Source organism: Trichomonascus vanleenenianus (genome assembly GCF_965637985.1).
Source record: "Trichomonascus vanleenenianus strain CLIB 3782 genome assembly, contig: TRVA0_001S, whole genome shotgun sequence".
Taxonomy (NCBI): Eukaryota; Fungi; Ascomycota; class Dipodascomycetes; order Dipodascales; family Trichomonascaceae; genus Blastobotrys; species Blastobotrys vanleenenianus.
Window position 1 is genome coordinate 780,279 of NW_027481886.1, and position 13,192 is coordinate 793,470.

Consider the following 13,192-nt stretch of genomic DNA (forward strand, 5'->3'; position numbering starts at 1 on the left):
GGTCTGTTACCAACACGAACAATGCTGCGGAATCAATTGTGCAATTCTGCGATAGGATAACTCCTGGGGTATTTATATCTCTGATGGAAGCGGATTTTATATATCCGATTATCCAGCCGCTGATTGCGTGCCCACATTTATAATATTTCCTGAGCCTCTCGCTCGGCAAGCCTCTGGAGAGATCGGTTTCATCAAAAGAGGGGCTCTTGACTCATGCGCCCGGCAACGTATACTACGCTTGTACTACCGCTACCGGTAGTCTATTCCGGATTCTATCTAGATCGTCTAACGTCCTTTGTGGAGAATATGTTCATCAATTCATTGATATACGTAAAATATCTATTCACGATCGTATATACTTCTTCATACATATCCATATTTCATACATATCTGATATTTGAAAACCACCCCATCTCTCGATCTTTCGTTCTTTTTTTTTTCACGTCGCCTACCGGTACTTCTTCAACGGGTAAAAGTGTCTGATGCCGCACTCCGATTGGTCAGCCGCAGTGCATCCGGGGCACCTAACCTGCCTACATGCCGGTAATAGAACCCGCCAAACGGACGAAATTTTTCCGAAGGTTTATCCTACGTAGTGCTACACTCTATTATTCTCCTCACTACTGTATTACGGGCAACTCCTTCCCACGGACGCTCCCCCTCCCCAAATGCGTTTTTTATTTAGCTACTATTTCGTGCTGTAATGATGAGCTGGTGACAATTGTCGCTGGAATACCGTGATTCCATGCCTACCCCGTTCATTATCGTGTGCCCTAATAATCCCGACATAGCCGCCGGAAAGTCCCCTCATAAAGTCGTGCGGCTCAACGATCAGATATGAGACACTTGAGCCGCACAAGTTTGCGGCGGGATATACAAGCCGTGGCCGAGGGGTTAGCGGTGATAAGAACAAGTCGTTCTAGCCCCCTCCCGCGGACCGGCTTTCCATGACAGGACCCTTATGCGGCTCATTAAATGCTGGAGCCTCTCGGTGAAGCCGAGCCCCCAGGGGCGTTTTGGGGCTGTATGCACTCACCCCAGATACCCAAACTGAGCCGATTCTGAGGACCCTTATGCGGCTCATTGAATGGCCTGAGCCTCTCGGCGAAGCCGAGCCCCAGGGGGGTTTGGGGGGACTGGTCACCCCATTAAGTAGAGACTTCAACTGACTTGGGGGCCAGCCCCCAAACCCCCGTAGCTCCGCTTCGCGGACGGTTTGTAGTGTAACTAAAGAAGACAATTAATTGGCATCTACAATCTCTCCGCGAAGCGGAGCCCCAGGGGGGTTTGGGGGGACTGGTCCCCCCATATACACACTCTCCCCCAAATACCTAAACTGAACCAGTTCTGGTGACTTTGACATGATCTAGCTATCCAATTGATTGAATGGATATATAATTGTACTGGAATTAAAGCCGTTGGAGTGTTTAAGATAAAGATGTGCGGCGATGCATACGGCGTACGGCACCGAACACGAGAGATGCAGCAAACCTCCACGTAGTGGCCCATCACCATTATATCGCGTCCGAGTTAACCACCCCCTATATTTCCACCGATCCTTCGATATGAGGTTTCAGTGGTTGTTCGAGAAGATCTTCTTCGCCATGCTGGCGCAGATGCCAGACGTACAGGTGTACGATGAGGACGCGCCTACCCCGCTGCTCCCGGGGAACCAGCCGCTCCATATGCTCGTGGAAAGACACATGCCCCAGTTTGCGGACATTATTGATTTCAACGTGGATCCGGCGATAAGCGAGGAAGAGTCCTTCACGATCGTCCAGAGTCCAAAATCCAAAAAAATCACTGTGTCCGGGACGACTAAGTCGGCCGTGGTCGCGGGGCTGTATCGCTACCTCGAAGAACGCGGTCACGTCTCTGTATCGTGGACCAATTCGACGCTGCACAAGCTCGAAGAATTGCCTCCTCTGTGCGACGAGTCCGGAGAGTGCGAGGTTTACTCGGGGTCTGCGGTTGTCCCGCACCGGTATTTTATGAACACGGTTACCTTCGCGTATACTACCGCGTTCTACAATTGGAAGGACTGGGAGCGGCTGATTGATTGGGCTGCTTTCCACGGCGTTAACCTGCCGTTGGCGTGGGTTGGATATGAACACCTCGTGTCTGAGACCCTCAAGGAGTTTGGGTTCACCGAAGAGCACCTTGGCGAGTTCTTCTCTGGCCAACCGTATCTTCCGTTCAATCGATTTGGCAATGTACAGGGCAACTGGAATGGCACTCAGTTCGATTTCGTGCTGGCCAAGCAGCAATTGTTGTTACAGAAAGATCTTGTGGCTCGGATGGCTGATCTCGGCATGAGCCCAGTGCTTCCATCGTGGGCTGGGTTCGTTCCCCGGCAGATTACCGAGCTTTATCCAGAGGCAAACGTCGTCCAGTCTAGTGGTTGGAACGGATTCCCCGAGGAAAACACTAAGACTACCTTCCTTGATCCGCTTGACCCGCTCTTTTCGGAGATCCAGAAGAAATTCCTCATCAAGCAGCACCAGCAGCTCGGCAAGGTCACGGACTACTTCACTCTTGACCAATTCAATGAGAACACTCCTCTGTCTACCTCACTGGAGTACCTAAAGTCTGTCTCCGAGAACTCTCTCAAGTCGATCAAGGAGCTTCTGCCCGACTCCAAGCTCATCATGCAGACCTGGACCTTCTACTACGACAAGTTTTGGACGACGGAACGTGTGGAGGCTTTCCTATCTGGCTTTACCCAGGGTGATGTGTTGCTTTTGGACTTGTACTCGGAGCATGCTCCGCAGTTTGACGTTAACCGCGTTAAGGGCGGCGAGTCCTACTACGGCCACGACTGGGTGTGGTGTCAGCTTCACGACTTTGGTGGAGCGCAGGGCCTTTATGGCAGCCTCCAGGTTCTCACTAAGGATTTCACCAAGGCTCGACAGCAGAACGGAAACCTCAAGGGAGTTGGTCTTGCTCCAGAGGGTCTTGAAGGCAACCAGATTGTCTACGATGCATTGTTGGCCCAAGCTTGGTCCACTGCTCCATTGGATCTTTCTAGCTATATTAACACCTTCATCAAAGCGCGATACGGACCTGGCGAGGTTCCACAGCAGCTGACTGATATCTGGCACAAACTTGTTGACCTCGTTTACACCAACGACCAGTCTAAGGAAGTGTACTCTGTTCCACGAGCCATCTATGAGCTGCGACCGGCTCTTTCCGGCATCTCAGACAAGCCAGGCATCCAGCCAACGCGAATTGACTACAACACTAAGGCGTTGGCACTCCTCTGGAAGGAGCTTGCCCAGTTCGCTATTGCGAATCCCGAGTTTGTTCGCGAGAGCCCTCATTTCCACTACGATTTGGTAGACGTCACGCGGCAGGTGCTTGCAAATGAGTTCCTTGCCAAGTACAATGAGTTTACTGCGTACTTCGCCGACTCTCCAAACCAGGCCGGTATTGCCGACTTTGGCAACGCCTTGCTGGACATCCTAGTCCAGGTTGACAGAGTCTTGTATACCGACAAGAACTTCCTGCTTGGGGAGTGGATCGAGAAGGCGCGGAAGTTGTCACCAGGCAATGAGCACCCCATGGAAATGCTTGCGCGACAGCTGGTTACTATCTGGGGCCCGACTGAGGAGCTTAATGACTACGCCGCCAAGTCCTGGGCCGGTCTGGTGGGTTCCTACCACTACAAGCGGTGGCATGCCTTCTTTGAATTCCTGTCCGAGTCGGAGCCAGTAACTGGTAATATTGTCCAGCACTGGTTCCGAAGTCTGGGCAACCTAGTGGTGGGACAAAAGGCCGAGTTTAAGGAGCTGAACGCTGAGTTTGGCCAGGAGATTCGACAGTTTGAGGAGGAATGGCAGTGGGAGTCGTGGACCGAGTTCGAGCCCAAGGGCGATATTCTCGAGATCTTCCAGGAACTCCTTGACAGAATGTAACCAACGACAGCGACGATAATATTAATAATATGGACAAGTATCTCCGCGTAGCGGAGCCCCAGGGGGGTTTGGGGGGGCTTGTCCCCCCAAGTGCACTAGAGAAAGACGGTATTCGAGGGCCAGCCCTCGAGCTCCCCTAGCTCTGCTGCGCAGAGGATGCGGTTACTTCTTGGCTTTCTTGAGTGCTTTGGCGACTTTGGCGGCCTTGGGGCTGGGTTTTATGGGTCTACTGGGTAGCGGGCTGGTAGGGTCATAAAAAACATAGTCCGAAGGCGCCGCTGATTCAAGTATTCGATAACACATGGAAATGTTATTCTGGACCATGCCTCGGACCTCTTTCACCTTATCAGGGAAGTAGGGCTCCAACGCATTGAGCATGATGTTTAGCCTGAACTTGGGCGGCATCATCCAGAACGGAACACCAATGCTCTGGTGGTGGAATCGGCCAATGGCCCTCTTCATCGGCTCGCCAGTCATAGGACGCCACATAGCGAGTACCTTGGCTCTCTCCGTGCAAAAGTACTCTCTGTCCTCGCCAAGCACTGCGGTAACAGCAGTGACCCAATCAACATCAGTACCGCACTTCTCCAGCCGTTTGGCAAACACCCCACCAAGATACTGCTTTAATGCTTTAGGCCACACTTTATACGGCACGAACTGATGCAGCATCTCCATTTCTATGCGAATGAGAAACTCCAGCACGTCGTCGTCTCCTCGGGACTCAATCTTGAGCACCCCCAATGGAGCCGGAATTTCACCAGTATCGTCCTGGTTATACCCGCACTTCTCTGCGCTTGTTATGATCCCGATCCACGGCACATCCGGCTCTCCATAGTTGAAATCGTGCGTCCAGGTCGGGTTGGTCGTGGGCAGGGCCGGGGTAACTATCAGGTCTGATCCGGTCTGGGTCGCCTGCGAGGCCACAGCACTCGTCCCGTAGGACGACATCTGCTCTATCAGGGCGCTCATGCGGCTACTGACATCATCTATCTCCTGCACTATTTCTTTGGACTCCTCTCCCGTCATTTTGTCCGAACGGGGGGTCATCACCAAGACACCTGCAGAACTAAATTATTCCGTCAGCCGCACTCCGTAACCAAGATCACATACTCCACTTCAACTGACTTGGGGGCCAGCCCCCAAACCCCCGTGGCTCCGCTTCGCGGAGGGATCCAATTTACTTCAACAAATTCTTCGCGTAGCGGAGCCCCAGGGGGGTTTGGGGGACTGGTCCCCCCATGAATACACTGACTTCAATTGACTTGGGGGCCAGCCCCAAACCCCCGTAGCTCCGCTTCGCGGAGGGATTCAATTACTACTGCGATTCTCCGAGCAGCGGAGCCCCAGGGGGGGGGGGGGTTCGGGGGGATTGGTCCCCCCATGAAAACACTACAGGTAGGTATGTAATTTTTTAGTAATGCTGACGGGTGCAGATAGGCGCGCCGAAACATTGCGTAAAATTGAACAATCTGAGACAGAAAAGTGAAATTTCGGAAATTTCAAATCATAAATGCTTAGGAAGCATTGAAGGAGATGCACGATATATAAAGGGGTCATATCCCCTTGCTCAAATAACCATCGAGTACATCAACAACACTTGAAATCAACTCTTCTAGCAACAATGTCTGGTCCAAAGATCGCCATTCTGTACTACTCTACCTACGGCCACATTCGAACCCTGGCCCTTGCTATTCAGAAGGCCATTAAGGCCGCTGGCGGCTCCGCAGACCTCTTTCAGGTTCCAGAGACCCTGACTGAGGACGTTCTCAAGCTGCTCCATGCCCCACCAAAGTCCGAGGACCCAGTCGCTACTCCAGACACTCTTGCCCAATACGATGCCTTCCTGTTCGGTGTTCCAACCCGATTCGGCACCATGCCAGGCCAGTGGAAGGCCTTCTGGGATGCCACTGGCGGTCTCTGGGCTGCTGGCAAGCTCTCTGGCAAGTATGCTGGTTTCTTCGTCTCCACCGGCTCCCCAAACTCTGGTGCTGAGACTACTGTGCTCACCTCCATGTCTGTTCTTGCCCACCACGGCATCATCTACGTGCCATTCGGCTACACTCACGCCTTTGCTCAGATCACCAACCTCCAGGAGGTCCATGGTGGTTCCCCATGGGGCGCGGGCACCTTTGCTGGCCCAGATGGCTCTCGACAGCCAAGCGACCTTGAGCTCGAGATTGTCGCCGCCCAGGGCAAGGCTTTCTACGAGACCGTCAGCCGGGTCACTTTCTAAGCATCCTAACCTCTTTGCATATATCAAATAGAATGAATGAATTTTTCGAACCCATTGCAACTGTGTCACCAAGTAAGGCTTATATAGCACATCAGGCTAAGCAGACGTTTCAACAACATAGGTATTATCATTATTACATACGGTATTTAGCCGTCTAGTACTGTACTCCTCCGCGAAGCGGAGCTACGGGGGTTGGGGGCTGGCCCCCAAGTCAATCGAAGGTGTACTCATGGGGGGACCAGTCCCCCCAAACCCCCCTGGGGCTCCGCTGCGCGGAGATCTGGTTGATGTAACGAAATGGTAGGTACAACAAATCAACGAAAATCAAAAACCTTTGGTTGATGGGGCCGACACATATCACATTAGAATGAATTTGTCGGTTATTTTATAATTCTTTTATCAAGCAACTAGTTATACTATCCTTCGTAAATATTCCACTATGTGTATTGCAGTAGAAGAGATTGGATGCCGCTGCAATTGACTTCGGAATGGTACGCCTCACGGTGTGCGGCGTATCGGGGTTTGGTGATGTGGGGCGCGCGAGCGCGTGCGCAGACGAGAAGTCCCAACGGTAAACTCCCAGCACAAGGCAAAACAAAAAAAAAAAAATTGACATGGCCACATTATCCATCTTTTCTCCCGACAATTAACTGCCCTTTGAACATTACGTTTTGATTGCCATACTGCAATCGCATTTGTCCCATTTGATATCCCGATCGAGTCGCGAAGGAGCAAAGCGCGTTTTAATTGATCCCGCGCGCGGAAAAATAGAAAGCTTAGCCATGTCCAAGGCCACAGTGACGGAGGTCGCAATTGCCAAACTGCATTCCGAAGGCGAGCAGCCATTGGACAAAAAAGACCCGCTTAACCTGTTTCCGTACCCGCCTCCACCACCAAAAGACTATGTCGAGAACGTGCGCATAACACACAACTACCTAACGGCATCGGCGACGGTGTCAAGCGGGCAGAGCGGTGCTATCGGCGGGTACCAGCAGCCGTCCAACGTCGCGTCGGCGTACGAAAACCTGGTGTATGGCAGCTTCAGCTTCAACACGCCGCTGGGAAACGCGGGTACGCCATTGCCCGGGTACGAGACAGCCAACATTGCATCGCCCAAGCTGCAAAAAGCCGCAGACCCCAGCCTTGTCGCGCCGCTTGTGAGCACGCCCGCTGTAGCCACCGCGCCCCAGGCGGTCCCGGCGGCACCCCAGTACGTGCCAAAGCCGGTGGTCACCCCGCCGCAGCCTGCCGCACCGCGTGCGGCTGCTAGCCCCGCCGCAATGGCCCACACGCCGACGGCGCCCCCGCCACGCCCGGGCCCGGGGCGCCCGCCGCGACAATACCTGCCGGCGACGCGACAAAGCACAAACACGTCGGCGCAGTTCAAGTCGGAAGACTGTCCCATTTGTGGGCGCAATTTCAAGGGCCCCAAGGCCTCGACGCACAAGCAGCAGCACATTCGGCGCCTCCACCCGGAGGATTACATCCCCAAGCGCGGTGGCAAGAAGCGCGCTGTCGTTGACCAGCCGCCGCCGGACTCTGTCACCAAAAACCTGCTCACGTCGCTGGCCCATGCGGCGTCAAGCCCCTATCCGTCCCCTGGCGGCGCGCACTCACCACCAATGCACGCTGCGCCGCACATGATGTACTCGCCGCACCAGTCGCAGTCGCCGCAGTAATCCGTAACCCTTTCTGTATTTATTAACACGACCGGCCGGTTATTTATCGGTCCATATCTCATCATGCGACGCTTTTTTAGGGGTTTTCATGTGGCTTCAAAGTGGCTTGCAGGATTCATGTGGTGATTGGGTGGTTCCGAGGGGCCGACCGGGGGGTATTAAAGCATGCGATGCGCCTCGTCTGGAACGGTAAATGTCGTCTCGAACCATCAACGCAGTGTCGCAGCTCATGCTCTATGTCCCGAGCGCTGTGCTCTTTGGTAGGGTCTTCCACGTCCTCATGGAGGAGCACAAGACACCCATCACCGAGTCCTATGGGTACGTAGTTGGTCTGAGTATAGCCGTAGAAGAGAGAAACTAACGACGTAGGTCACACTTCCAGTACCTGACCATTCTGGGTCTCTCGGTCGCTCTTGCGGCCCAAGTAGTGGGGATTCTGTCCGTTCTGACCGGAATAAATGCCCTATTCAAGCTCAAGGACACACTGGTGCTACTGGCTACACCAGCCGAGTTCCTCATTAGTATCTTTTATTGGACGGTCAAGACGATTGATGCGTCGCTGCTGGTTGACCCTGAAATCGGTATAGTCCCACCTTTGTGGCTGGACATGTCAATGCATGCTGCTCCAGCCCTGGTTCTGCTGATGGATGTTGTTTTCTACGGCGAGAGGTGGTCGCTCCCTACGGTCAAGGCAATCCCCATGTTTGGTGCGCTTTCTGTCGGGTACTGGATCTGGGTGCACCATACTTTCTCCAAGAACGGGTTCTTCCCGTACCCGCTTTTCGCGATTGTCGACACGCGATACCGCGCGCTTATCTTTGCCGTCTCTACTTTGGTCGTCTGTATCTCCTACAAGGTTATCAAGCACATCCAGGGCATCCGTTCGGACGTTTCCCCTCAAAAGAAGAACCAGTAACTCTAGAAAATCAACTATATCTCCAATTGCATTAGCTCTAATGGTGTATTCGAGGGCCAGCCCTCGAGCTCCCGTAGTTGTGGGCTCTGCCCCCAAACCCCCCCCCCCCCCCCCGTCAATATCAACCAGATCCCAATCCAGTCCCCCCCAATTCCTAGGTAGAGAATGCTTATTCGAGGGCCAGCCCCCGTTGCTTCGCTTCGCGGAGGAGGCTTAACCCAATTGAACGTATACATCTCCGCGTAGCGAACCCAAGGAGGATTTGGCCCCTCCAATTGCTGGGTAAAGAATGTGTATTCGAGGGCCAGTCTTGGCGCTCCCGGGGCTCAGCTTCGCAGAGAGATCTGTAACAAGCAATCTCTGCACAGCCGTAACGCAATCGATATTCGAAACGGAGCCCCAGAGGGGTACCGGGTTACTTGTAGGTAGCCCTGCTACTGGGAGTTTGTCTCTGTTTTGTTACGGCTTGTTACGGTTTGTTACGTGTAACTGGGAGTTTGTAACAAACCGTGACAGTCCCGTCCCATACAAGAATAACAGCCCGTTGATGTAATACCGCTAATGGTAACTGTTCCAATATAAATAGCGACACTACTGTACTTGTCCATGCGGATAATTGGTGTAAAAAGAGAATTGAATCCCTCCGCGAAGCGGAGCCACGGGGGTTTGGGGGCTGGCCCCCAAGGAAGTAGTGAGGAAGTAGTTGAAGGGTCATTACCGTTAGATTATTTCTAAAATTGTATATCATGCAGATTAAGCGAGAAGGACAGCGTTGACGGTACCGTCGGTTTCCGGATTGTTAGTGACCTGGGCATACTTGCCCCAGACGACCTTACCGCCGGCGGTTACCAAGCCGAGTTCACTGACGTTCACCTCAATGACAGTACCCTTGGTGAGGACACCCAGCTGGGTGTACATAGGGCTCTGGGGGTTCTTTTTGACGGAGAGAATGGGCAGGCTAACGGTGACGCCGAGCTCTGGATGTGTAACGTTGGCCTTCTTCTGTCGCAATGCACTGGGCCGGATGATTCGCTCAAGCTTGACGGGTCGTCGCGTGAACCCTTCGCCGACAAATGTGTGCTTGGTGATCATTCGCTTCCATGACTTGGTCTTACTCTTACCGGTCCTGATGACCTTGAACATCTCCTCCTCCGAGATACCTCGCACCTTGGGCAACGGCACGCTGTACTTCTCAGCCTTCTCTAGACGCTTCTGCTTGATGGACGTAGACAATGCTTTGGCAGAGTTGGGGTCCTTTCGGTCCATAAGATAGGTAGGCAGAGCCTCGGTGTCCTCCTGTGGCTTGCTGGGGCCCTTGACCTTGGACTCCTCGTGCTGCTTGATCTTCTTCCTCATCTCCACCTTCTCGGAGTATCGCTTCTTGTTGAACATCTTAGCTCGGTGGCCACGCAGGTTCTGCGCGTCCTTGGCGATTCGGTGGCCCTCTCGGGCCTCCCGCTTTCGCTTTCGCTCTTCATAGTCGAGTCTTCGACCATGCTGCTTGATATGCTGCTCGATATACTCGTTTTGAGGCTTATGGGGGGTTAGCTAAGTTCGCTGGTTATAGTTTGCGGGTTACTCACCATGATTAAATATATATAGGTTAGTCAAAAAAACTGCCTGAGTTTTTTTTATATAAATAAATGATATATCTAAGAGGTCTTGATCTAACGTGCCTAAAGATCAATCGCTGATAAAAAAAATTTCAGGTGGTGTGTAAAACCCTAACCCATGTTCTGCCGGGTAATTTTTTATCACCAACCAACGACCAGTGAAGCGTGCTATAACCAATACAGTACAACAACAACCAAGACATTGAATGTACACTTTAATGAGTTTTTATTAGTTATGTTAATATTAGTAGTAGTCTTCGAGGGCCAGCCCTCGAGCTCCCGTATCAATCAGATCTCTGCGTAGCGGAGCCCCAAGGAGGGGGAGCTGATTCCCTCATTAGTACTAGTAGTGGAATGTCTTCGAGGGAATTGTGGGTGGTATTTGGATCCGGTGTTTTACTAGTAAAGCTACATCATAGGTTTCCCTTACATTCAGAACTTGTAGCTTGATTGTAGCCTGGTGATTAATATTAAAAAGGTCCTGTTAATACAATTGTAATATTTAAAGGTTATGTCTAATAATTCGCAAGACGTCGTTCAGCCGGAACAGGTTGGGTCTCTTTGAAAGCTGCTCATGCTGCCATTGCTTCTTGAAATCCCAAGAATACGACTCAAACTTCTCCGTCTTATAAAGACCCTTGCTAACAAAATCAATAAACATGCTCCACAATGGCCGATAATAACCAGAAATCAGCTGCGACCACTGCTTTGATCCGTACCCATCAATCTCACCAAGAGGCCCCCACAACGTGATCTGGTTTCTCGCTTGGAACTCCATAAAGTCTGCAATGGTCTCGTTGCCCTCGGCAAGGTCCCGTGCGGCATTAATCCATTCAGACAATTGGAAGTTCTTGTCAGTAGACAACACCCAGTCTAGAATATCCAGCGTCGTCAGCATTGGCCGCCCCTTGGAGACAATCTCCGATTCAGACATATGCGTCCTATTGACCGCTTTGACAAAGTCATTGTACTGGTCGAGGAACATGTTGGCAAACATCTGCCGTGTAATATCAACCATATCATAATGCACATGCTCTTGCTCGAGAAGCTCCTCGTTATCCAACACAAAGTCCACCATCTCACGCCATAGCGCTTGGAAATCGCTGGCATTGTAGAAAAGCCTAGTGGGATGGTGTCCGTTTCGGTTCGTTAGACCCCAGATAGCCGGAGGCATCTCGAAGATAGACTTGGGCACGGCAGTAACGTTGCGGTTGTCATTCATGTACACAAGGTTAACAAGCCGCTGCCAGTATTCTGTCATCTCCTCGGGAACATCACCTGGTCCATATCGGCTCGAGACATACGCCTTGACATAGCTTTCAATGTTAACGGGTTCCTTAGACCACGCTTGCTTGAGAGGAAGATGGTAGACAATGTCATTGCCTTCAAACCCTTCCGGTGACAGTCCTACGCCCGATAGCTTGTCCTGCGTTTTCCGTGCCTCGGTGAAGTTCTTCGTCAAGACATCCAAATTGCCCTCAAGACCCTGGTTCCCTCCGTAGTCGTGCAATTCACACCAGATCCACGGCTGTCCGCCGTACTGCTTCGTCCGCTCGTACTGGGGCTCGGACTCGGAGAAAAGATCAAGCACAAGCATGTCTCCAGACTCGGGACCGGACAGGTAGGCTGCGACACGGTCAGACGTCCAGAAGCTCATGCTCGAGTAAAACAGCCATCCTTGGGCAACCCAAATGGCGTCCTTGTCTGCCGCCTTCAACGACGAAATAGTGCCCCTGGAAACGTTCCGCAGGTAGTCAGTGTCCTTCTGAAGGGGCGAGTTCTCATTGTACTGATCGAGAGTGTAATATGTTGTCACGTCGCCGTAATACTGCTTCTGTCGCTGAATAAAGTCTTTCTGGAGCTTAGTGAACAGTGGGTCTAGCGGGTCCAGAAACGAAATATACCCGTATTCTTCCTGGAACCGATTCCAGCTGCCCTTGCTAACGACGATATTAGCATCGGAATAATGCTCAGCAAGCGCATCGGGAACAAACCCGGTAAAGGCAGGCAGAATTGGAGTCATGCCCAGCTCAACCATTCTCGGCACTAGCTGCTTCTGCATTTCTAGCGCGTCTTGGAGCGTGCTATCGCTTACAGTTCCGTTCCAAGCGGCTTTGATGTTGCCGAATCGGTTCCACGGTTGGAACGCAGTGCCAGAGTAGAAAGTCATGATCTCGTCTTGGCTGAGACCAAACTTTTGGAACGTTTCCATGAGCAATGCCTCATAACCGACCCAGGCAAGCGGCAGATTAACACCGTGAAGAGCCGCCCAGTCGAGCATATACTCCCAGTCCTCCCAGGAGTAAAAGGCAGTAGTATATGCAAAAGTCACCGTGTTGAACAGATATCTGTACTTGACCTGCGCTTGGCCCTCAATTGGCGACTCTAGGGGCGGTAGCTCTTGAATCTTATCGAGGGAGGAATAAGCGAGGGATATAGAGGCATTGGCATAGTCTTCGAGGTAGGTGTTAAGGCCGAATGCTAGGGCACTTTTAGTGGTTCCAGTAACTAGAATTCGAGACGATCCGTTTGTCTCGACTTTATATGCGTCGAACGCCTCGGGATTGAGCAATGGGTCAAGCTCGAACTCAATTTTGTCGGCATGGGCTGGCAGCCGTCGTTTCACCAGGTCGTTCAACCCGGTCAAGTTTACGCTATCGTCGGCTGCTGCCGCCACTGAGCTGACCAACCAGAGCCCCACTATGGCCAAAAACTTCATCACTTTGGATATCCAGTGACTAAAATTAGGGATATTATTGTAATTGGATGCGGTCTAGAAATATAGTTCAACGGTTTAATCATGTACCTGCTGCGGGTATTGCACTCCGACAAAGCAA

General features: G+C 52.0%; 7 protein-coding genes across 7 annotated transcripts; 4 read left to right on the plus strand and 3 right to left on the minus strand.

Annotated features, from left to right (window-relative positions):
• Positions 1 to 1,565: 1,565 nt before the first annotated feature.
• On the plus strand, positions 1,566 to 3,914 carry TRVA0_001S08482 (alpha-N-acetylglucosaminidase; the record flags this gene model as incomplete). The annotated part of the gene is made up of 1 exon (XM_076682035.1): positions 1,566 to 3,914. The coding sequence occupies one exon, from the start codon at positions 1,566 to 1,568 to the stop codon at positions 3,912 to 3,914; it is 2,349 nt and encodes a 782-aa protein (XP_076543992.1).
• A 162-nt stretch (positions 3,915 to 4,076) lies between these two features.
• TRVA0_001S08504 (uncharacterized protein) lies at positions 4,077 to 4,940 on the minus strand (the record flags this gene model as incomplete). The annotated part of the gene is made up of 1 exon (XM_076682036.1): positions 4,077 to 4,940. One exon carries the CDS (start codon positions 4,938 to 4,940, stop codon positions 4,077 to 4,079), a length of 864 nt encoding a protein of 287 aa, XP_076543993.1.
• Positions 4,941 to 5,535: 595 nt separating this feature from the next.
• Positions 5,536 to 6,147, plus strand: TRVA0_001S08526 (uncharacterized protein; the record flags this gene model as incomplete). The annotated part of the gene is made up of 1 exon (XM_076682037.1): positions 5,536 to 6,147. One exon carries the CDS (start codon positions 5,536 to 5,538, stop codon positions 6,145 to 6,147), a length of 612 nt encoding a protein of 203 aa, XP_076543994.1.
• Positions 6,148 to 6,929: 782 nt separating this feature from the next.
• On the plus strand, positions 6,930 to 7,826 carry TRVA0_001S08548 (uncharacterized protein; the record flags this gene model as incomplete). The annotated part of the gene is made up of 1 exon (XM_076682038.1): positions 6,930 to 7,826. The coding sequence occupies one exon, from the start codon at positions 6,930 to 6,932 to the stop codon at positions 7,824 to 7,826; it is 897 nt and encodes a 298-aa protein (XP_076543995.1).
• Positions 7,827 to 8,019: 193 nt separating this feature from the next.
• On the plus strand, positions 8,020 to 8,742 carry TRVA0_001S08570 (uncharacterized protein; the record flags this gene model as incomplete). Its single annotated transcript, XM_076682039.1, has 2 exons — positions 8,020 to 8,144; positions 8,196 to 8,742. 2 exons carry the CDS (start codon positions 8,020 to 8,022, stop codon positions 8,740 to 8,742), a joined length of 672 nt encoding a protein of 223 aa, XP_076543996.1.
• Positions 8,743 to 9,495: 753 nt separating this feature from the next.
• On the minus strand, positions 9,496 to 10,328 carry NSA2 (rRNA-processing protein NSA2; the record flags this gene model as incomplete). Its single annotated transcript, XM_076682040.1, has 2 exons — positions 9,496 to 10,275; positions 10,326 to 10,328. 2 exons carry the CDS (start codon positions 10,326 to 10,328, stop codon positions 9,496 to 9,498), a joined length of 783 nt encoding a protein of 260 aa, XP_076543997.1.
• Positions 10,329 to 10,857: 529 nt separating this feature from the next.
• Positions 10,858 to 13,074, minus strand: TRVA0_001S08614 (alpha-N-acetylglucosaminidase; the record flags this gene model as incomplete). Its single annotated transcript, XM_076682041.1, has 1 exon — positions 10,858 to 13,074. The coding sequence occupies one exon, from the start codon at positions 13,072 to 13,074 to the stop codon at positions 10,858 to 10,860; it is 2,217 nt and encodes a 738-aa protein (XP_076543998.1).
• Between the last annotated feature and the right edge of the window lie 118 nt (positions 13,075 to 13,192).